This window comes from Octodon degus, unplaced genomic scaffold (genome assembly GCF_000260255.1).
Source record: "Octodon degus isolate 3935 unplaced genomic scaffold, OctDeg1.0 scaffold00054, whole genome shotgun sequence".
In the NCBI taxonomy this organism is placed as follows: domain Eukaryota; kingdom Metazoa; phylum Chordata; class Mammalia; order Rodentia; family Octodontidae; genus Octodon; species Octodon degus.
Window position 1 is genome coordinate 6,556,217 of NW_004524630.1, and position 22,601 is coordinate 6,578,817.

The 22,601-nt window shown below is 43.9% G+C and overlaps 1 protein-coding gene across 1 annotated transcript in view; it reads left to right on the forward strand.

Moving 5' to 3' along the window:
- The window catches only part of St18 (ST18, C2H2C-type zinc finger), a 71,961-nt gene that overhangs the window by 1,334 nt on the left and 48,026 nt on the right, over positions 1-22,601 (forward strand). Inside the window, exons 2-7 of the mRNA XM_012515214.1 lie at positions 572-630; positions 2,733-2,923; positions 11,993-12,781; positions 17,446-17,580; positions 19,124-19,214; positions 20,239-20,343. Of these exons, the coding sequence (XP_012370668.1) occupies positions 572-630; positions 2,733-2,923; positions 11,993-12,781; positions 17,446-17,580; positions 19,124-19,214; positions 20,239-20,343 (1,370 nt within the window). The remainder of the gene's footprint in view (positions 1-571; positions 631-2,732; positions 2,924-11,992; positions 12,782-17,445; positions 17,581-19,123; positions 19,215-20,238; positions 20,344-22,601) is intronic.

A 22,601-nucleotide genomic window follows, 5' to 3' on the forward strand; every position in this document is an offset into this window, starting at 1 on the left:
TTCTTCTTCTTCTTCTTCTTCTTCTTCTTCTTCTTCTTCTTCTTCTCCTTCTCCTTCTCCTTCTCCTTCTCCTTCTCCTTCTCCTTTCTCCTTTCTCCTTTCTCCTTTCTCCTTTCTCCTCCTTCTCCTTCTTCTTCCTGAATTCTGTTGTGGTGAGGACACTGAACATGAGCTCCACCCTCCTAACCCATTCCTTACTGTGCAATCCATTACTGTTGACCTAGGTACAGTGTTCCACAGCAAGTCTCTCATTTGTCATCTTGAACTGGAATTCTATGCCTGTCCTTTAGTAACTCCCAGTCTTTCCCCACCACCAGCCCTAGGAACAATTACTTCACTCTTATTTAACGAATTTAATGAGTTTCTATTTGTCATATACATGGAATCTTGCATGGTTTTCCTTCTGTGTCCAGCTCTTTTCACTGTAAATTTACATCTCCACGTTTCATCCATAGGGCTGCATGTGCAGGATTTTCTTCTTCTTAAAGGGTGACCAGCAGTCTGCTTTCTCCATGCTTTCATTTGTCTGTGGACACTGAGGGTATTTGTGCATCTTGGCTATTGTGGCTAGTGCTGCAGTGAGCACGACAGTGTGAAAGTCCTTGAGAACAGAGCTATTGATTGGGCAAGGTGAGGACAGCTGGAGTCCCAGCACTCAGGAGGCTGAGGCAAGACAACTGCCAGGAGGTCGCGGCCAGCCTAGGCTACATACTGAGTTGAAGGCCAGCCGGAACTGAGCAAGAAGCTGTCCCAACCAAAGCAAAACAAAACAAACAAAGCCAAAACCAAAAATAGAACTTTTGTGGATCCAGCAATCCCATTTATGAATATTTATAAAAAAGATAAACATGAGGTTTTAAGAAAATCTGTAATACACTTTTTAAACCTCACTTCCAATACCACTGTCGTATTGAAATCAGTATGGTTCTTTAAATCCATTTTATTTTCCTTCTTTAACAGCAGCTAGCATAGGAGCCTCTCATTTTGTACAGATCTTTTGTGGCTTCTGATAGTAGCTCAGTGATAATACGTACATATGTTCTGAGCTTTGTGGTGAGGGGATTCTTTTAACTTAGAAGATGAAAGCACTTGTTGAGCTGTCTCCATGTACTAGGAACTTTCTCCTCCTTCTCCACATTTTTTGGGGGTCCCAGGAATCGAACGCAGGACTTTGCACTCGCCAGGCAGGTGCTTATGCCCCTGAGCTATGTCCACATCTCCACATGTGATGCACTGCTTTGCCTGCTTCACAGGATGTCTTGCTGGACCGAGAAGACCCACGTGCGAGGCTTCCGCTCGTCTGTGCTCTCGGGCTGTGCTGTCCCTCTGAACCTGTGCTTTCTTTCAGAAACCAGCTCACTCAGTCAATGTGGGGCTGCACCGTCTGCAGCGTTCATGTAAAGACATCGTTGGCTCTCATCGTATCTGGCTCTGTCCTCTTTTGTCCCACCTTCTGTACATAGTCACCCTAAATTTAGGCTCCTCCTAGACATCTGTGAAGGAAAATTCATTCATTTAGGATCCCCACTGATTTCTTCCCACCAAACTGATTGTCAGTTCTCCAATTTTCCATTTTTGGGAGAGAGCTTTCTAACTCTTCCACAAGGAGAGAAATGCTTTTACTAGAAGGAAGGACATTTGTTCCCTCCCCTGGAGATTTTCGCACCTCCTTATCTCTATTCAAGAAGCCGTGCCTGACAATCTGAACTGTCACACATAGGCCATTCTGTTTGCAGCTCAACAGTTTAAAGCCTTTGTTGAGTAACGTTGCTCAGAACTCAGTCATCTTTTAGAGATGGAATTAGTAATGTTACTATGAGTCCAAGGTTCTCTTCTCTGGGTTTTTTATCTAAAGCTTCTGCATTTTTCTTCAAAGAGTATTTAGTGACCGTCTCTCATAGACCACTGTTGACAAGGCGCTCTCTTCCTCATGGATCTTGCCAGGAAAATACTGGTCTGTTCACACAGAGTGAGCCGCACTAATTCTGAGTGATGTACACATAGGAAATTCATGCTGAAAGGGCTACACTTGGGAGCATCTCCAATAAGAGCACGTGAGCACAGGAATAAGGATAAACTGTTGTCCACTTTTATGAAATCCAATCTTATTCCCCTCCTTTTATTTGTTCTGTGTGCCAAATGGGTGAGACTCAAAAGGCAGAATGCCACCGAGCATCTTTTCACTTCTTTCTGCCTAAGATGGATTGATTGACCCTCAGAGCTTGTTCCCTTGTTCTGTAGCTCTTCCATTCAATTCAAAGCTCAAGATTTGTGGCTTTCCAGTTGGAGGCACAATGGTGGCAGAGATAAGCAGTTTCAGTGGCAATAACCATGTGAGAGATCTTGTGATTTATCTGCACTGGATATGTATTTTATATCTGGTGGTATATTTTTCACATTTGCTGTTTCTTAGGATTAGCAAACCAGTGCAAATCTTGTTTCATTCCTGCCTGTGATTTAGTGCAGCATCCAGCAAAGCTCAGCTTAATTTAACATATGCTTACTCAGGATTAAGGATGATTTTTAAAGAAAAACTCTTTTGATAGACAGTAAAATAGAATCTGCAGAGTAAAATGGACTCCACAGAGAAGGAGTTTGGTTGGTGCCAACAACAAAGCCTAGAGCTCCTGTCCCAACTCCCTAAAGCCTTTGGATTACACGCTGTGAATGTCAAATTCTGAACTGTGATGACCCCTGTCTCACCATGTTCTTCATTTCCCCAATCGCTGCAGTGTCGCCTATGACTGCTCTGTGGCAAAGAAGAGGCGGGCTGAGGAGCAGGCTTTGGGTGTCCCCGTCAACAAAAGGAAGTCCCTGCTGATGAAGCCCCGACACTACAGCCCGAGCATGGACCGCAAAGGAGACCAGGATGGCAGGACCAAAGAGGAGCATCTCTTGGAACCCAGCAACACCTCTGCTGCAGGTAGTGAGGAGAATAGGCCAAGGAGACCTAGTCCCTGGCACCAAGACTCAGCCCTATGGAGGGCCAGGGTCCATTGATTTGTGGAATTTGGAAACAAACCAAACATGTGTTTCACTCAATAGGCACTTACTGGGGGCCCACATTTTATCATACAAGAGAGAGCATCAGAGGTAACCAACAGAGTTCTTGCCCTGGGCTCATTTTTAAAAGTGCAGGATTGGGCCTCTTACTGAAGAAAATAAAAAATACTAGGTCTAAAAGTTGAAGAGTTTCTGTCAGCCTACTCAAAGAGATGTCTACTTTCTGAAAAGAATATTCCAAATTACAGAGACTATTTAAGCTTTGACATATCCTTCAATGATCAAGTTCTATATAATTTTCATTAATGGTTATAGTATACATCATATATATATACATATAATATACTATATGTATGATATACTATATAGTATACATATCACTTAATTTTTGTTTGATCAATATACACAGGATTATTTATTCCACAAAATATAATTGGTAATAACAATATGAACCAAGGCAGATGGTCTGAGACCTGAATAAATATTTATACAAAGGGACTGTAGAAGGGACTTGAAGTTCTCATCTCAGAGGCCCTTTCATGAGGAAAATAATATTGAAAATATATCACCACGCCCAGAAAGTCTAAAACTCCTTTACTTTTACTTTTATGTACACATTATACTTAATTCAATTCTTCACTCCCTCTTCAGGTATTTTTGCATGCTAAAAGAAACGCAGTCCCTGTTTTGAAACTTTGGGATTTATTTCTCTCCAGCTTGTGGTCACTGCCATTGTTCTCAGCACTTGCATGTGTGTAGGGGTTAGAGCGAGCGTCAGCAATCGCTTTAGTGAAAGGCTGAAATGAGAATGCAAAGAATTTCAAAAATGTATGAAAGTATAATAAATTAAAATCTAGGGCACTGGGGAGATGGCTCAGTGGAATGAGCACTTCCCTGGAAAGTGCAAGGGCCTGAGTTCAACCCCCGGTTCCTAAATAAATAAATAAATCTAAAGCTTGGACTAACAAGAAAAGGTGTATGTGCTATTCCACTACACATACACTTTTCTGAATGTTTAAAGAATGAAAATATATATAGTTCTTTGGAAATTATATAAAAATACATTGACTGAGAGCAGAAAACTCAGCTCAGACTCACCCTACCTCAAGGAATGCTCTCATAAACATCACATGTTCTATGGTTAAAACAAAGTTGCATGCTGATTTGAACTCATTTGAGTTAATTTTCTGGTTTGCCCATATTTAGCATATTTTAAGGCCTTGTGGATCATCTGTAAATTATAACCAACTTCTACTTTTTATTTAAGAAAATTTCATGTTGAGTTTTATAGAAAATTCACTGACTCATTGAGGGTGGAATGGAGGTGAATTTACATAGTTAAAAAATATTTGCACTGACACACTCCCGTAAGACCCAGGCAGCCAAAGGCTGTCTAGCTTGCTGGCTTCCCCTTGTCTGTTGTAGTAGTTTGACCATCATTGATTGACTTTGGCCAAGTGACTATTTTTCAAATGTGTTCAGTTAAAGATTCAGTGACATGCATCGGTGGGTATCTGTTTGCATGTTTGTAGATGCTTTTTGTTTTGATTTTTTGAGATTGGGTCTTACTGTGCATCTCAATCTGGCCTTGAGCTTACTTTGTCACCCAGACTGATCTCAAACTCACAATAATCCTCCCATCTCAGCCTCCTGACTCCAGGGATTATAGGCATACACCACTACACCTGGACGCTAAAGTTTTTATGTAATACCAGAAATATTACTGATGGTAATACATATTCTAAAGTAACAGCATCAGAAACCATTGTTTTTTAGTTATTCATATATTCTATACATATAAATTATGTTTGGAATTTATATCTCGGTCAAAGAATATGATGCATATTTAAGTTTAAAAGTTATTACAGTAAAAGACACATTTCCATAATTCCCCCCAAATACTTTCCCTCGCTTCAGAATACCCATCCTGTCCTTCTTGTCTTTTCTGAAGCAGTTCCAGAAGTCTTCTTTAGTGAGTGGCTTTATTCTCTTGTAACTGCCTTGCTATCAAGAATTCTAAAGTCTTTACCTCTCGTGATAATTTTGAAGAGCCAACAGTGCAGGATGCCATATCCAGTGAGTGAGGCGGATGCGGGCACCCATGATGTTTTTATTTGACAGAAATTTCCTTAAGCATAAACAGCAAAACTGCTTCAGAAAATGGCAAGAATGATGGGCTAAGTATGTTATAAGCAGGGTAGAGTATTTGGAGGGGCTTAATGGCAGTGTGCCATGTCCTGTGGAAATGTGTACAATCTACACATTCATCTTTGTCACACTTCTGTATCACGTAATGCACACTAGAGTACCCCAGGCATGTGTGGGAAGGGTCTCAACTTTACAGATGAGATACTGAGTACCAGTGAGAGTTACTCAAGATAACACATCTTGTACGTGTGAGAAAGAAGGTAATTAGGAAGCAACTGGAAGGACAGGCAGAACAACTCCTGCCCAGTTGACCGTGTGCCATAACCCATTTTCTCCCTTCTTGACTCCCTTCATCATGAAGATTGGGCAAAGTTTTAACTGTCAAATGGTAAAGTCACCATCCCCAGACATGCTAGCTCATAGATGTTTCTATTCCTGATCACCAGAGCAAAGCTTTTACGTTGCTTTCAGCCCTGTGGCAAGACACCTCTTAACTCAACTCTTCCAGATGAAGAGAGAGCTAAGTTAGTGCCCACACTGGCAGAAGCGTTCCCTCCCAAGTAGCCTCTCGTTCACTCCACTCGCTTTACTCCAGGTGTGCACCCGCTGTGTCTCCAGCCACAGCGAAGTTCAGGTAGTGAGAGCAAGTGGTGCTCATGAAGGCTAACGTCCTGTGCTCGAGTGCTGTGTTTTAGTTCATGTTCTGGCAAAAGCCCCACACCTCACCGGGCTCACTGTCAAAGAAATGCAGGTGGACATTTGAGATATTAAAAAGAATGTGGCCGAATCATGAAAATATGCCTCACTCATGGGGAAGAAAACACTGCAACAAGGGAGAGCATGTGCAGACCTGCCCGATCCAGAAGGAGAAGGAGAAGCAGCTCAAAGCAGGAGTGACCCAGCCCGTGTGGCAGTTTCCAGCACATGACCATGTGTGTGTCACAAGTCAGGGAAATCCTTCCCGGCCACTGACATTCTACAGGCTGCAGTGGTACTTATAACAGTTCATCTCTCGATGCATAGCAAACAAGAGATAAATCACTGCAGCTTAAGAACTTTAAAAGCTTAGTTCATCTGCCTGGAAAATTTTACATGTTTAAGAAGTTTGGAAAAAAAATTATCTATAGAAATAGTTACAGAAATGGAACTGAAATCCAATGATAATAAAGTTCAGTTATACTCACAATGTCAATTCTGACTGTGCTACAGTGTTTTAGAACATTGAAAGATCCAGCCCAGGCGGATGCAGAACAAGTACATATTCAAGAATTCATTACTAGATGGGCATGGTAGCACATGCGTATAATCCCTATACTAGGGAGGCTGAGACAGGATGATCTTTGGGAGTCCAAACCAGGCTGGGGTACTTGGTGAGTTCAAGGCCAGCCTGAGCTGCACAGGGAGACCCTGTCTCAAAAAAAGAAAAAAGAAAAGAAAAAAAAATTTATTACTGTGTACATACTAGGTTACTAACAACTCAGAGTACACCCTAAGGTTTTTTTAAGAAAATAAAAATAGTAAAAACAAACATTAGAAATGGTACAGAATTTCACTAAGCAAGATAATAAGGATTCAACAGTGGTTGTTATATTGCATAGTGTTGTCCTCAAATTAATTTGCAGATTATCAGATATAATTATGCATGCACAATTGGTCAGAGAAAAAAGATAGCTTGGATACTGCTGGTTTCTGCTGGTCTATGAAAAGAAGCAGTTAAAGTTTAATTTTTTTTTCTTTCTTTGTCGCCTTTTCAATTTTTTGAAACTTTTTTTGACCAATTGTGCATGCTTATATCTGCAAAGCTGAGGTTGACCTATTTGTTAGTTTTTCTAGTATTGTGTCATTTGTTTTGGATATTTTTTTCTGTAATTGAAAGATCACTGCTGTGCTCCTTGAAAACTAGCTGACTACTTCATCCTTGTGTGTTCATATAAATTCACCCTTGAACATGCCCAAACTTAGGACCATAAGGATACTTTACTGTTGGAAGTTTCTCCTGCAGGCAGCTGTTTTGTGAGCACCAGCTTTGGCACATGGTGGTCCTGGGCTGTAGGGCTTGCAGTAGTTGAAAGGACTTGGGTCTGGAGCCCTGTTTCCTTCCATGGGTCTGGGCTGAGCCTCCTTGTGGCCACTGGGTGACCTTGAATAAGCCCTTCACTAAAACTGCAGTCTCCCTTTCTTGTAGTGAGCGTACAGATTAAGTGAGATATGCATGCCAAAGATACTTGAGTTTATCATCCTGGGAAGGATCAATGGGCCACCCAGCCATTGGTCATGGATTCATCTTCGTTTAGCAAATGAGGGCTCAGGACCTAGCAGACCAGAGTGCTGACCATAGTCAAGCAGGCAGTGAGTCCTGGGCCGGCAGCCCATTCCCTCTCTGTGCACAGGCACCTCTAAAGGACCCGTGGTGTGTGAGTCTACGGAATGACTCTTAGCCCCGCTGGGGCAGCCAGGACAGCATGGGCGGGGCCCTCCAAAGGTTGCTGGGCTGCTTAGTGCTGCGGACCCTCCCTGTCCTTAGCGGTCAGTCTTACTCATTGTTCCATGTGAAAAACAGGTCCACCTCATGCCTGATAAATCTTTTGTGTCCCCTGCTGTTGCTGTCTTTGGAAATAGTGTCTGGCGAAGGCAGAGCCAAGCCACCACTGACTGACCAAGTACCTGTTGGTGCTCTGCGGGGACCGAGAGCATGTGCACAGGGCGGGGCTGCTGTCCTTGCTGGGTGACTGTAAATGCTGGCTCGGTTGTGCTAGCAACCTGTCCGCCTGGGCACAGACTGGAGTGCTGGCCTCACAGCTGGGCCCAGATCCCCCCAGCTCTTCTGGCAGGGTGGCTCCAGCTATTCCGGTGGCAGAGGCCCGAGATACAGCCCCGCGCTCCCAGGGAGAAAGAGAAAAAAGACCCTCTTTAAAAAAGCAGCCAGCCCTATTACAAAGCTGGGAGAAACCAGCACCCTGTCACAGATCTGTCAGGTTCAAAAGCTAGCTCAGATTTTTTTCTTAGGACCCCAGGAGGGTTTGGGAACACGCAAAGTTGGTTTGCAGTTTGCAGAACACCCTGGAAACCAACGCGTGCAATGTGCGTAGGCACCTCTGTCGGCAGGGCTCCTCTTTTTCTGAAGAATAATTAATAAATATTTTCTTTTAGCATATAACAAACAGTTGAACCAAACAATTATGTAAACTGGAAATGACCCAAAATGCTAGCGGTTGGCAGCCGCACAGTGAAATGCATTGTCGTGCACATGTGCGCGTGTGTCGCTCCCGCCTCTGGTGATCTGCACTTAATAGGAATATTTTAAACTATGTAGCTAAGCAACAGAGGTAATTGTTGCTTTCTAGAGCTTTTGTTAGCACTCTAACACAGCCCAAATATGCATAATTAGGTATAATGTCTATAAATCATTATTGTACACATGTGGGTAGTTAAGTGGAGTGAGAGAATAGTTCAATGAATTGAGCATATTCACTGAAAATGCTTTTTATTTGTTTTCTGTAGTTCATAATACTTTAAAATTATCATAACCCTTTACACTTTCTCTTAACAGCCAACCGTGATACTGAGAGAAACTTCATTTGCATTTTAGACTATGTTTAATATATTATTTAAACCTGGAGTTCCTCTGATAGGAATTCAGGAGAGGATGGGCCCACCCTGTCAAATAGTATGCGCCTGTTTATCTAGCCTCTCTTCTAGGATCTAAAATGTTAAATTTTTCAGTTTTTGTTGAATAGATCCCAACAAAAGCCTGCACCCTATAATCAGCATTATTTACAGGGGCTAGTGTTGTGACTGCGTTCTTCCCTTCATCCAAAAATGCTTTTAGTTACTATGGTAATATTTACTTGATCCTGGCAGTCCAGTGTTGATTTAGGGAGATAATTACCAGAAAGGAAGATGATGGAGATGTATTTTTGAGTGTCCTTGTCGGAGAAAATGTTTATAAAAAATTAAATGAGAACAAAAAAGACACATTGTCTTCCACGCAAACACCCTTTCCTGTGGCCCTCGCTTGGATTGCTGTGCTTTTCTTCCCCCAAAGATGTTTATTAACATAGAATGGCTTTGCTTGGTGTCTTTCACGGTCTTTAAGGGTACTTAATATTTTTTGTTTCCCATCTTCTCTTCCTGTGTTTGAAAGACAAAATTGGTCTTTTTTTGTTTTGTTGGTCCTACGGGATGTCAGAGAACCATAGCTTTGTTGTGTGGTGTGGTTTGCAGCCTGGTGCGTCCTGGCCATCACCGTGTGCACCTGGGCCGGGGCTGGGGTCCCCTGACCTCCACACCTGCAGTGCTATTTTCGGGGAACAGACTTGGGTCAGCTAACCACATGTCCCCACATCCTGTCGCTCCCACTGAGTGAACGGGTAATGCTGACAATGACCGCCCACATGGACCTGGAGCCTTGCTTTTTAATGTTCAGGACCGGGCCCATCCCTGTGTGTGGCACTGGCCCCTTTCAAGGCCTCTAATCACCTCACCTCTCCTCTTCTCTGATTTTGTTTTTCATTTCTTTCTTTCTTTCTTTTTTTGCATAATTTTATTGAGAAACAAATAGCAATGAGATAGTTTCAAATCAAATTGGTAGGACAAGTTCAATAATTAACACATTGTAAACTCTCTTCCTAACAGTTATTTGCTGTACAAGATGCGGACGTGACATCCTATTTACAAACACTATTAGAATCAATCCTTCTATTCATTAAGAGAATGTAACTATAGATCTATCCTGACCACTTTGAATACACAGATACAAACTGATTTCTTTTTTACACAAATGCAAGCAAATATTGGGTTAGAAACAGATACTGTTTGTGATAGGGTCAGGATAATCGTCATCTGTGTTTTCCTCAACGTGGACTTTTAGTGGGAGAATTACAAAAGAGTTTTGTCTTGCTGATGGGATTTTGTTTCCTTTTTTGGACGCTAGGGATGGAACCCTAGGCTTCTGCACTGAGCTACATCCTCAGTTCATTTTCCTTCCTTCCTTCCTTCCTTCCTTCCTTCCTTCCTTCCTTCCTTTCTTTTTTTCCTTCTTTCTTTTTTTTTTTTTTTCTTCTGTATTTTAGGGAAGGGTCTACAGGGTATCCAGGGTCTCACTACTAGATCAGACTTGTAGTGATCTGCCTGTTTACAGCCTCCTAAGAGCTGGGATTACAGGCACATGCCACTACCTCCAGGCTTAATTGCTGTCTCAATGCACCCCAGGGGCTAGGCTGGCTTGGCAGGCCCAGGGATTGACATTTTAGCCTCTGTGCCTGCTTGTAGGTGCTTTAAGCTGCTGAGCTATTTGGCTGGCCCTTTCCTTCTTCCCTTGATCCTTTCTTTTTTTCTTCCTTCCTTCCTTTCCTTTCATTTATTTCTTCCCTTGTCTCTCTCCTCCCCTTTTCTCTCTCTTTCTTTCATTCATCAGTTATTCATTTTGTTTTGAGATAGAGTCTCACTAAGGCTGGCTCACCTTGGGGTCCTCCTGTTTCAGTTTCCTGAAGTCCTGGGAACTGAGAAGTTTTACATGTTACGAACTCTTTTAGTCATGGTCATCTCTGTGTATGTATATTTTGTACTTTAGGTAATATTCCTTAAAATCTAAGAGCATGTCTGAGAAACAATAGAGAACATAAACCAAATAATCTTGAAAAATACATTTTTACACTTGATCTTAACCAAAAGAACAAGAAACGATAAAAAATACATTGTTAATAGAAAAATCTAGTTAATATTTTCTTTACAATATATTATAGCATGCATTTTCAGTTTCCTTTGAGTTGGACAAGATGTGGAAATAAGAGGTATATTAATAATAATTTTGTATCTGTACTCCACTATTAATAAACTTTGACTTCTTCTTCTCTTGGTCAGTATTCTTGAAATGTTTAGCTCTTAATATGCCAAAAATTATACTAGATCATTCTTTAAAAGCAACTTTCAGTAATAGATTTTCTTGTAAGACTATATATATTTCTCATCGACATTTATAAAATTAATAGACATCACACATTGTGCATATTATACATGGACACATGGGGTTATTGAAGTATTTAAATAATGAACTCTTGAATTTTACAAATTTAGGGCCCGGCAAGATAGCTCAGTGGTCTAAAGCACCTGCTTAGGCGAGTGAACAGGGACTGCAGTTTGATCCCCGGCACCACAGGCTGTGCCAGTCCTGCCCCCAGGTGGGCTGAGCCGGCCACAAAAACCCAAAATGATGATAATAATAATGATAAATAATTGTGACCGTAAAGGACACAGTGCCACCATCCCCTACGCGCTCCTCTTTACTCTGCTCACTCTTCGCCCACCCTTCCCGCCACTCTCTGAAGCAGGCGCGCAAGCCTCTTCAGTAAGAGTCTTCAGGAGCTGTGAGGTGACCATCGGGCCCCCCAGCCGAAAGGCGGGCTCGTGCAAAGCGCTCGCACGGGTCCTCTGCGTGGGCCTCGGGCGCCCGATCTGGCACGGCGCGCCTTCTGCTCTTGTTCAAAGTTAAGACGCAAAGGCCTTCAGTTAACCCAAGACTGGCCGGCGGCCGTGGGTGCAGCCCGAGGTGCCTCCAGGACGGGACTTCAGAAGTGCTTCAGAAGGCGGCAACAACAGCAGGATAAGTGTGCGAAGGAAAGGGAAGCGTTCTGGGAACTGCGCGTGGCGTTCTGTGCTTTACTGGCATGAACGTTAACATTTAAACATTCCCTGGATATTTTCATCCCGCCTTAGATATGCTTGTGCATGAGTACTCACGTATGTGGCTATATACATTTGCGTATGTGGGTATATGTAACGGTACAATTTCCTTAAAATATTCTTATTCCTGTATTTTAAATATTGCTTTTCTCCCCTATAGAAGAAGTCGTGATAAAACCTCCGGATGACAACCTTCATTCAAATGTGCAGAAGTCCCAGCAGAAAGAAGACCGATATGCGCGCTATCAAGAGCTTGTGGTCAAGTCTTTAATGCACTTGGGAAAATTCGAAAAGAATGTGTGTGTTCAGACCATAAATGAGAATTTAAACGACAGTGGCATCCAGTCTTTAAAAGCGGAGAGTGACGACGCCGACGAGTGCTTTATGATCCACTCGGACGACGGCAGAGACAGAGCGGATGACTCTCAGCCACCCTTCTGCTCCTCAGAGGACAGCGACAGCAGCTCCTCGGGCACAGAGAACGGGTGGGACAGTGGTTCCAACGAGTCCGAAGACGGCAAGCCCCACCGAGGCCCCAAGTACATGCTAGCGGATGATAAAAAAGACCTTTTGGAGGTTCCTGAAATAAAGACAGAAGAGGACAGATTTGCTCCTTGTGAGGACGGGTGTGACTCCAACGCAGAGAGGAGGGACCCCCAGAATGTCTGTGGGGAAGCCCTGGACGGCCGGGCTGAGCCTTCCTTCCCCGAGCTGGGGGAAGCTCCTGGGGAGAGCCCAGCTGCGGCGACCGCGGAGCCCGGGGACCTCGCGCAAGCCAAGGGCAACCTGAACCTGCTGGAGCAGGCCATCGCGCTGCAGGCCGGGCGAGGGTGCCTTCTCCACAGCGCCTACAAGGAGCTGGACAGGCTCCTGCTAGAGCACCTGGCGGGGGAGAAGAGACAAACCAAAGTTATTGACCTGGCTGCAAGACAAGTCTTGAGCAACAAACGTAAGACGCATGTTGGCATTCATTTTAGAAATAAGGTTGCTTTCGGGCTCAGAAAAAAGTTACGTTTGATTATTCCTTCCAGATAGCTTTTTGACAATTTAATTAAATTTAAAAATGGATGCAAACTTCTGAAACGCACAACTTCTCCTCCTCCCACTCTGGAGAGTGCTATGAGCTTATGCTCATTGGGCAGCGTCTGTCCACATGAAGAATACTCAGGACATGTATTTCTTTCAATTGGAGTGATTTAAAAAAAAATACACCATAGCTTTAAAAATATTACACTGTGTTAGACATTGTTAGAATTACAATAGTATCTCTTTTACTTAAAATCATTTTATTAGCTAAACTAATTCTAGAGGTTTAGTTTTTCTTTCCTGCCTTCATTGAATGGTCACTTGGTTTTTTCCTTTGAGATTTAAAATGATATCAAGCTACCGGTAAGCCAAGCAAGATGCACTAGTCCTTCTTGAAATTAAGCCAGGAATCAGCATGCTTATTTATAAGCCTAAGCGTTTACCGGTTCTTTAACTGAGAGCCCATAAATATCCAGGTCAATTGACAGAGTAAATGTGCTTTGAGGAAACTTTAGTGTTGCCCCTTGGGCTTCAAGGAAATACTGGAAATTTCATCCTAGATGGCCCTAAGGCTAGCTCCCGCAGCTGTAAGTTTCATCCTAGATGGCCATAAGGCCAGCTCCAGCAGCTAGAAGTTTCATCCTAGATGGCTCTAAGGCTAGCTCCTGCAGCTCTGTGCTAGGTAAGTGCCTACAGGCTTCACTTAAGATGTGCCCTTCAGGATCCAAGCAGACTCGGAGCTCCAGAGTGTCAGAGCATGCGTTTTCTTGGGTGGACTCTCAGAAGCTTGAGAGCCACGGACTTAGAGAAAATGCCACAGAGAAAAATCAAGGTCACCTGGCTGCAGACCTTAGAACAGAATGCTCCTGTGGTTTAGAAGTTCCGGTTAGATTTATCCAGAAACAAATGATACAATTTGTCATTTTAACGCCATTTGAGCACTCTCTTGCAATCTTTACAAATAATTCTTGCAAAGCTGGGGAAACAGAGGAGATTAAAATAATGCCGCATAGAAGAAGCACAATGCTAAAGCTACACGACCATCCTTACAGGGCTGGGATAAGAGCAGAGTACTCATAACTGCCTGGTAGTTTGGGACAGGCCATTGTATTTAGTTTTGTTCCTTCCATTAATATGTAATTTGTTGAATTTAGCTGTTTCTTTTTTTCTTTCTTTCTTCTTTTTCTTTTCTTTTTTGGTGGTACTAGGGATTGAACTCAGGACCTTGCACTTGCCAGGCAAGCACTTATTCCACTGAGCAATCTCCCCAGCCCCTGTTTCTTTTTTAATGACCTATAAAATCTAAAAAAAAAAAAAATTTACTATAAATACCCAGATCTATAATTTCTCATATACTATGAATTTTTGGTTCTAGGAGCTATAGCTCCCTTATTTCAATGTCTCTGAACTTAGAAAAGTATGCAGCTTCATTTTCAGTACATTTTTCTGTCTTAATCACACATAAACTAATTTAATTTTATACTTGATAACATCTTACAATCAATGAAATACAGTATTTGTGGAAACTTTAAGCCATAACTTAAAATACTTGATGATCCTTGGACAAAGAATCTGTATTTGGGAATGCTGGGTCACTTGGCGACAGGGAACCACCACCAGCCCTGATGAGTCGGCAGGGTGTCCTTGGGCGCAAGGTGCATCCAGCTCTGGAGCATTAAGCATTTCTGCAAGAGATTAGGACAAAGCTCATAGGAAACAGGAAGAAGAGGGAAAACCCAAAGGAGCTGCGGGCTTAGTGGAGGACAGCCAAAGGGTCCCGATTTAGCATTCTCTTTTCTATTCCTTGTCCTGGATATGGGAGCCAGTAGAGATCTTTCTCTCTGCTATTAGTTTCGTGTTCATAAGTGAACACCTACCTCTTTGATTGCCACCTTCTTCTAGAGAACCTCCTGACATCATGTACTTTGAACATTTGACTCTGCTGCTAAGGATTTTTCCCTAGAAATACTATGGCTTGAACACAAGGCTTCCACATACTGTGCAAATCCTGAACCGCTGAGCTACATCCCCAGCTGTCCTTATTTTGAGGCAGGGTCTAACTAAGTTATCCAGGCTGGCCTTGAGCTTGGCATCATGCTGCCTCAGGTCCCGCCCCCTGCCAAGTACCAGGAGAAGACCGACATTTCAAAATATCCTTTTACTAATGCCCTCAGAAAAGTGAGCAATTCTACAAAACACGGGCTACGCCACTGGTGTGAAGCACTTAGAGACTTCCGGTCCCCAGGTATGCAGAGTCACCATGTCGCTCATTGCTCAACCTAGGACACTTTACAAGAGGAACCACATGAACAATGCCACAAGTATATCAGGTGTGAGAAAACAGTCCCAGGCAAGGCAGGCTGTAACATCACCAGAGCAGAAGGTCACCCTCATTGTGTAACACGGCACAGAGAATAAAGGGGCCAGGCTGCAGGGTGGCTCTGAGCTCCATGCTGGCTGCTTATCACGCGAACAGGTTCTGCCCTCCGGAGCATTTCATCTGCATCTTTGTTTCTCCCAGCCGAGAAGAGACTCACTAACAAAGGTGCGCGGAGGCTCTCAGTGGGCCGCACCTGGGCAGGTGCCAGCCACGTTATCTCCAGCACCCTCCCTGGCTTCCTGCAGACAAACAGCATGGCAAGGAGGACAAACACTCGGAGCCAAGCCTTTCAGTGTGGTTTAGAAATGTGGCACCCCCTGGACAAGATCCAAGATGGAAGGGCATCAAAATACATGTTACTGCTCTTCTCCCTGCAAGCAGCAGTCTGTGATAGGGTCAACCCCTCTCAGCTCACCTTATCAAACTCCAAGGATTTTGACTAATGGGATCTAGATTTCACAGCCCGCATCAACCTGAAATTTGGCCCTGTGCATGGATTCAATCAGTCCTACAGCATCACAAACTCTTGATGTGCTGTGCTGTGTCTTACAGACCCCAGTGAGCTGTCTGAGCGTCAACCGTGCTATTTGAACCTGGCTCCTCACATGAGCAACTGCCAGGGGACACATGCCCATCCTTGGGTGTTGGCTGCTCTCTTAGAAGTCACTGCTTTCTGTCTCCTGACCCTTCCCGGACCAGTATTACACGCTGCGCTTTGAGGGACCCTTGGCTCCTCCCCCTTTTGCTGAAACCACGCCCCCACATGATTTCATTACCTACGACCTGCTGTGGGCCACCTGCCCAGGACTATGTGTGATCCAACAACCGGCATGACATGGTGTACTGTCTACTCTTGCCATATAATACCTGAAGACCGTCGCATCCCACCATAATGTCCTACTCGGGGTGACCAGCCTGGAGCAGGAGTGTATGGGAGCAGCGCCTTCGCAGGGCTGGACCCTGCAGGGGATGGTGCTGCCGGCAGCTCCTTGCGCAGGACCATGGGGGTTCCTTACTTCCACACTCGGGATCAAGGGTGCCCATCAGTCCTGTTGCCTGGAGTTCTGAGCGCCCTGCAGCCCTCCTGCACTCCAGCGTGTTCCCTTTTCACAGGGCCCACACACTCCTTCTCTTCTTGTAAACCCCAGGGCACTGAGGGACAAAATCTCCCATGATTATGTCACTCCAAGAATGCCTTAGGAGACAATTCTGGCTAGAAGGTGAAATGGATCTCTACCCCTCACTCACAAACACACACCTGCGAACCTCAGACCTGGCCCACATCTGCTCTCACTGCTTGTCTTTCTGCAGGATGCGTTTGTGTTGCCTTCTTGTGCAACCCTTTTCTAACCAAAAAGTTGAAACTCCTGAGCTCATCTCCACTCCCCACTCCCTCTTGGGCTCCTGGCCCATGACAGCTAGACCCAGATGTGCCTGTGCCTGGTGCCCCAGGCACCCCACCAGCCCAGGTCCCACCTCTTCTTTCATCCTGTCATCTTCTGAAAGTCCACTCCAAAACGTTCCCTTTCACGTCTTGTCACTGCCTCGGTTTTCAGTTTCTGCAGCCAGTGCAATTTCTGGCTTCTTCCCCAAAGTCCTTAGTGGCAACTGACTGGAGCTTGGAGAAACTGGGACTCCGAAGCCCTGGTGCAGCAGAACACAGGACCCACCCTGACCCGTCCTGGAAGCAGGTTCCCCCTGCTTATGAATGAGTGAGAAGGGGACCTGGGACATCTGCTGTTGGAACACACAGGGCCAGGCCTGGCTAGGTCTTTCTGCCTCATCATTTCGAATCTGGCTTGTTGTAGACTTTCAGTAGAAGATGATGCAGGGTTAAATAAATTCTTTCTTCTTTCCCATTTTTCTTTTTCTTTTTCCATTCCAGAAGACTGTTTACCCTCTGGCACAGGGGTGATACTTTCATAATTAGGCTTTAACTAGAGTACATAACTAAACAACTTAAAACCATCTCTGTTTTAACAGTCCCTTGACCTGTGTCAACCCTTGCTTATGAAATCAAGAAAATTGAAAACATGTTTTATGTTTCCATAGGTCTTGGTTGAGGGTCTTATTCAAGGCAATGTGAGAAGAATGTTTATGGAGGTAGAGCTGAATAAAGTGAGAATGTCACCCTGCAAGGCCACTGTACTGAATGGGAAGAGAAAAAAGAATAACCTCATGCATTTCTCAATTTAATTTCTCTGTAGATTCACCAAGGCCTGAAAAAAGGGAGACCAAGTGCCCCATACCCGGGTGTGATGGCACGGGGCATGTGACCGGGCTCTACCCCCACCACCGCAGCCTTTCGGGGTGCCCTCACAAAGTGCGGGTTCCCCTGGAAAGTGAGTACTGCTTAGCCCTAAAGCTATGGGTGCCTTCTCAGGAGCACTGGAACATTACAACATTAGCCTCATTCTTCTCCAGCTTAGAATGAGAAACGGGAACAAAGTTTTCTCTGTGTGTTAAGAAATTTCCATGTAGTTGTGTGTTGGTCAATGTAGCAAAGGAGTAGAAAATTTGAGGGCAAAAAGGCCTACAGATCATGAAACACCAGCCAATGACAAACAATTTTTCCCATAGTCCCTAAGAAGGGGGTCTCCTCATGCTATGAGGGCGCGTCTGGGAGCCCCGGGGTCACTCAGGAGAAAGGGCTAGAAGAGCTGTGAGCAGAAACATGTAGCACGGCTTCTGTGTAGAATGGGGGAGGCAGAGCGAGCAGTCCGAGTACTGTCTGTCTGGCTTAGGAGGCCTTCGGCCTGAGCACTGTCCCTAGCTCTCTGGTCGTCAATCCTGGGGTGAATAGGGAAGGGGCAGTAACTGGAGTGAGCAAGTTTAATAAGGAAGAGAGTGGGCCACGCGCTCTGGAGTAGGCATTCATGTGGGCAGGCCATGTGCCCCGGGAACTGGTTTGGTCTAGCAGCCTCTACCACCCTACCAGAGGCCAAAGTGCCCAAACACAGAGCTAAGATGTGGCCATTCCACTGTGTGACTGCACTGTGAGCCCTCAGCCCCAGGTCAGGCTTCCAAAAGCCAAGACCAGCTTGGGCCTCAGCGCAGTCCCAGGAGGCCACAGTGTCTGCCTGGTTCCCCTCTGCTCTGAGTACAAGCACTCCGTGGTATTACTTCAGGACATCTTGTGGCAGATAGATCCTTAGTGAGGGAGACTGTGACCACCTCCCCGCCCAGCCCTGCTGTGAATTGAGACTCCTCTGGAAGTGGAGGCTTCCTCCGAAGCCATGGAGAGCACATTTCAGACTCTGAGCATATTTATGGAAATCTCTTGAACTACACAAAGCAGCAGAAGTGGGGACACCTCAGCCCCCCAGCCTTCTCAGAATCCAGATTTCGCAAATTACTAAATCTAACTATGGGCTCCTAAATTAATGGGCCCATGGTCTGGTTCTCTGACGGTTCACACGATCATATTCTTGGCCAGAACTACAGGCAATGGAGGGACAAGGGACAAGCAAACAAAACAGCATCACTTAGGAAATAAGAGAGACTGTACATGGTGGTGGGAAAGAGAAGGAAAGGGCTGTTGGACAAATGATGATCTTCATCCATTCCCCCAGGAAAAGCATGAAAATATGAAAGAAAGGTGATCGACTTAGGATTTAGGCAAAGTGTAAGCAGAACAGTCTTATTAAGTCTAGGGTTAAATGGAACATGGAGTTCAGGACAATCAAAATGTGAAAGAACTTGCTGGGCTAATTTCTGAAATTCTTGTTGGCCTTATTGTTTTTCAATCCAAATCTATCCAGGGAGGGAGTATGGTGGATTATGTAATGAAAGTCATTTCAATGTAAAATTGAGAAGTAAATTTGTTGGCATGTTATGCATTTATGGTAAATTATTCTTCCTTTCAATGTGGTGTTTTGTGCTCAGTTCTTGCGATGCATGAAAATGTGCTCAAGTGTCCCACCCCGGGATGCACAGGACGGGGACACGTGAACAGCAACCGCAACACCCACAGGAGGTAATTCTGAGGCTTCGCTAATCATTTTGTGTTGTAAAAACCGAGAGAAACTTTCCAGCAATCAAATAATAAGCTCTGTGCAGCGAGAACCACACATCCTTATCAAATCCCTTGCCACTAAAAAGAGAAGAGGAATATTTTCAGCCTGTTAAGAATCAATGAAGAGAGAGGAAAATTACTCCATTATTTTCTGTCTTAGCAAGATTTGTATTAGCTGCCAGTTAAAGTGAAGAAAATATTACATGTGAAGATGCTGTGGTTCTATGTTCATATCATCAGATGAGGATAGCTTTTCTCCTCTAGAATCTCACCATTGGAGTTTTGACAATGACAAGTTTCTTAGGGGGTATCTTTAATGCCAGTGGGCATTATGATGGTATTCCGGGAGCGTCAGTATTCAGTGTTTCTAAGTGTAAGCTTGGTGTAAAGTTGACATCTTTTCATTGAGATTATAACTCAATTAAAGCATATATATTGCATTCATATCCAAATATATTACATATATATAAATATTTTGGTGAAAGAGTGGATTGTTGCATGTGCATTTTATCTCTTGTAGATTATGTAAGGGACTAGTTAATTTATGAGCATGTTGCCAGAAAATTTAATATTCCACACTTCTTATTTAAACTAAGATATGAAATGCAGTGTTTAAAATTTTGCTAAGGAGCCTAAGATAAATAATAGAGTTACCATGCTAAACTCTTAAATTGAACAAATTACAATCAGAATGAGCACATTCTCCTGAATACGTTAATTTTCAAACTCTTCTGGTTACTTCTGCTTTATGTAATATTTTCATTTTTCTAAGTGAGTTGATTTTTCGTCTCTGAGGTGGAGGTGGGGGACACGCGCTGACGTTGCCGTCCCTAGAGGCCTTTGGGGTCTCTTGGTAGAGCGACGTTACGTGAACTGTTAATCCAACTTAGCAGTTAGTGTGTGCGAACACACCGCGAGATGCGTGCCAAAGCCAATCACATTTTCATTTTAACTCACATTCTCCTGCCTTTCTTTTTTGAAACAGCCTTTCTGGTTGTCCAATTGCTGCTGCTGAAAAGCTGGCCATGTCCCAAGATAAAAATCAGCTTGATTCTTCGCACACCGGGCAGTGTCCCGACCAGGCACACAGGTATGAACTCCTAGTGCTTCCGGCTGCCTGCTCGTGTCGTGATCTTGTCCAGCTGGGCTCTCTTCCTCTGTGTCACTTCCCTGGGGTCTGATTTTCACTCTCAGCCACCAGTGGACCTGTGTGGATGGCCCACAGGAAAGGCTGCCTTAGGAAAGGTTCTTCCCTTACACAAGCGATGAGATAGCTCAGGAGGTTAACGTGAAACTCCTCTGCTCACAAAGCTAACATAGAGTGGGCCAATCTAGGAGGAATAAAGCATACAAGAATGTATCCTAATTAAATGTCTAAGTCATTAATGTAACACACGCCACAAGTCTGATGAGTCTCCCTGTGTGAATGACTTTATCTTCCCCACCTGTGGAAAATGCCCTCATAACCACTCCAACCCACCATATATTCATCCTGCAGTTCCACGTATAAATATAACTTTTTTAACACAAGCATTCATTCCATAATAGCTGCTATTAAAATGTCTCCCATTGGTTTTGTAGCTACCAGGTCCTTCATGGGACATCTTATGTCTAAATAAAAAAAAAAGTATGATTATGTTTAATGTCATGGTGCAGTCTCCAAATGTATCCTGTCCTGTCCTGTCCTGTCCTATCCTACCTTACCCTACCCTACCCTACCGTACCCTACCCTACCCTACCCTACCCTACCCTACCCTACCCTACCCTACCCTATCCTATCCTGTTCTTTCCTGTCTTGTTCTGCCCTTCCCTGTTCTGTTCTGCTTTATTCTATTCAACAAAGGTCATAGATGTAGGAAAAGTGATTTCAGGATATAAACGATGGTTAGATGATGGTTGTTTAAAAATGCTGAAATGTAAATGTGCTTGGAAACCTTGCAGTATTTTCTGGATTGGCTTCCCTTAATATATTGCTTCCATAGATTTAATTGAGAGTCAAAATTTGTGCTTAGATCACATGATCTTCACATGTGTCAAGTGAAGGTCATGAATTACTGAGCAACAATTAGAAACCTTAAACTGGATTTCATGGTTCATATCCCTGTATCCTATAATTTCTCTCAAGACTATTTATCAAACACAGAAATAAAATTGCTTCATTTTTCTACATATCTTGAAGTATTTGGTTACTTGAGATCAGAATGATTTTATAATCTTGAGGGCAAAGCTAATCTATGTATCATCTCTCAAATGTTTTTCAGTAGCAGCTAGTCTTTTACCAATGCAAAGTAATTGTTAAAGTTGACATTCTGATGAGTGGGAACAGTTTGTTGAAAAGTAGAGGGAAGGATTATTATTATTATTATTATTATTATTATTTTTATTTTTTTGTGGAACTGGGGATTGAATTCAGGCCCTTGCACTTGCCAGGGGACCACTTATTCTACTGAGCCATCTCCCTGGCCCCGAAGGATTACTTTTTATATAACAAATTCTGAAAGGTTAGACTATAGCAGAAAACAAAATTAGCTTGGCCAGAGCTGGTGCCGCATAGATAGGATACTGTTTAACCCAAATGTAATAATTCTGCGGGAATGAATGCTTAACTAACATTTATCATGGAGTGGAATGGCTGCATCAAAAAATGCAACAAGTATTATGATATAGTAATTTAATTTATATTAGAATGATGGCAATTTAATAGACTGAAATTCTGAAATGCTATTAAAATATTAAAATCAGCAAAGAACACTCAGCCTGAAGGTGGGGTAAAGTGGAGAAGTGCCTAAGAAGAAACTCAATTCAAGAATAAGTTCTAGGGCTGGCCAGATAGCTCAGCGGACTGAAGCACCTGCTTAGGCAGGCGCGGCACCCAGGGTTCCACCCCGATATGCCCAGCTGGCCCTGCTCTTGGGGCTCGCTGAGACGGCAGCTGAGACTGGGCGTGGTGACGCGCCTGCACTCCCGGCACTTGGGAGGCTGCAAACAGAAAGATCACTGCGGGTCCCATCTGTGTAGTGAGACCCTGAAGACCCGGTACTAAATGCATTAAAAAAAAAAAAAAAAATCCATTCTTCTCGCATCCGCATTGCTCCAGCTACGCATAGACACACTTAAGACTCTTCGTTGCTAATTTTGATAGATCGACAATTCTATTCAGTAGAATGTAGGTGCCTTGTCAATGGCTCAAACCGTACCTGCTGATGGTGACACCGGCACAGGGAGAGCGAGGCCTCCACGTTGCTGTCTTGCGATCGCAGATTGGGCCGCCTTCGCAGCGGCGTCATCGGCCGGGAGACCCCGGCCTTGCGCGTGGCCGCGCCCACCGCTGCGGGCTCCGAGCGCCCC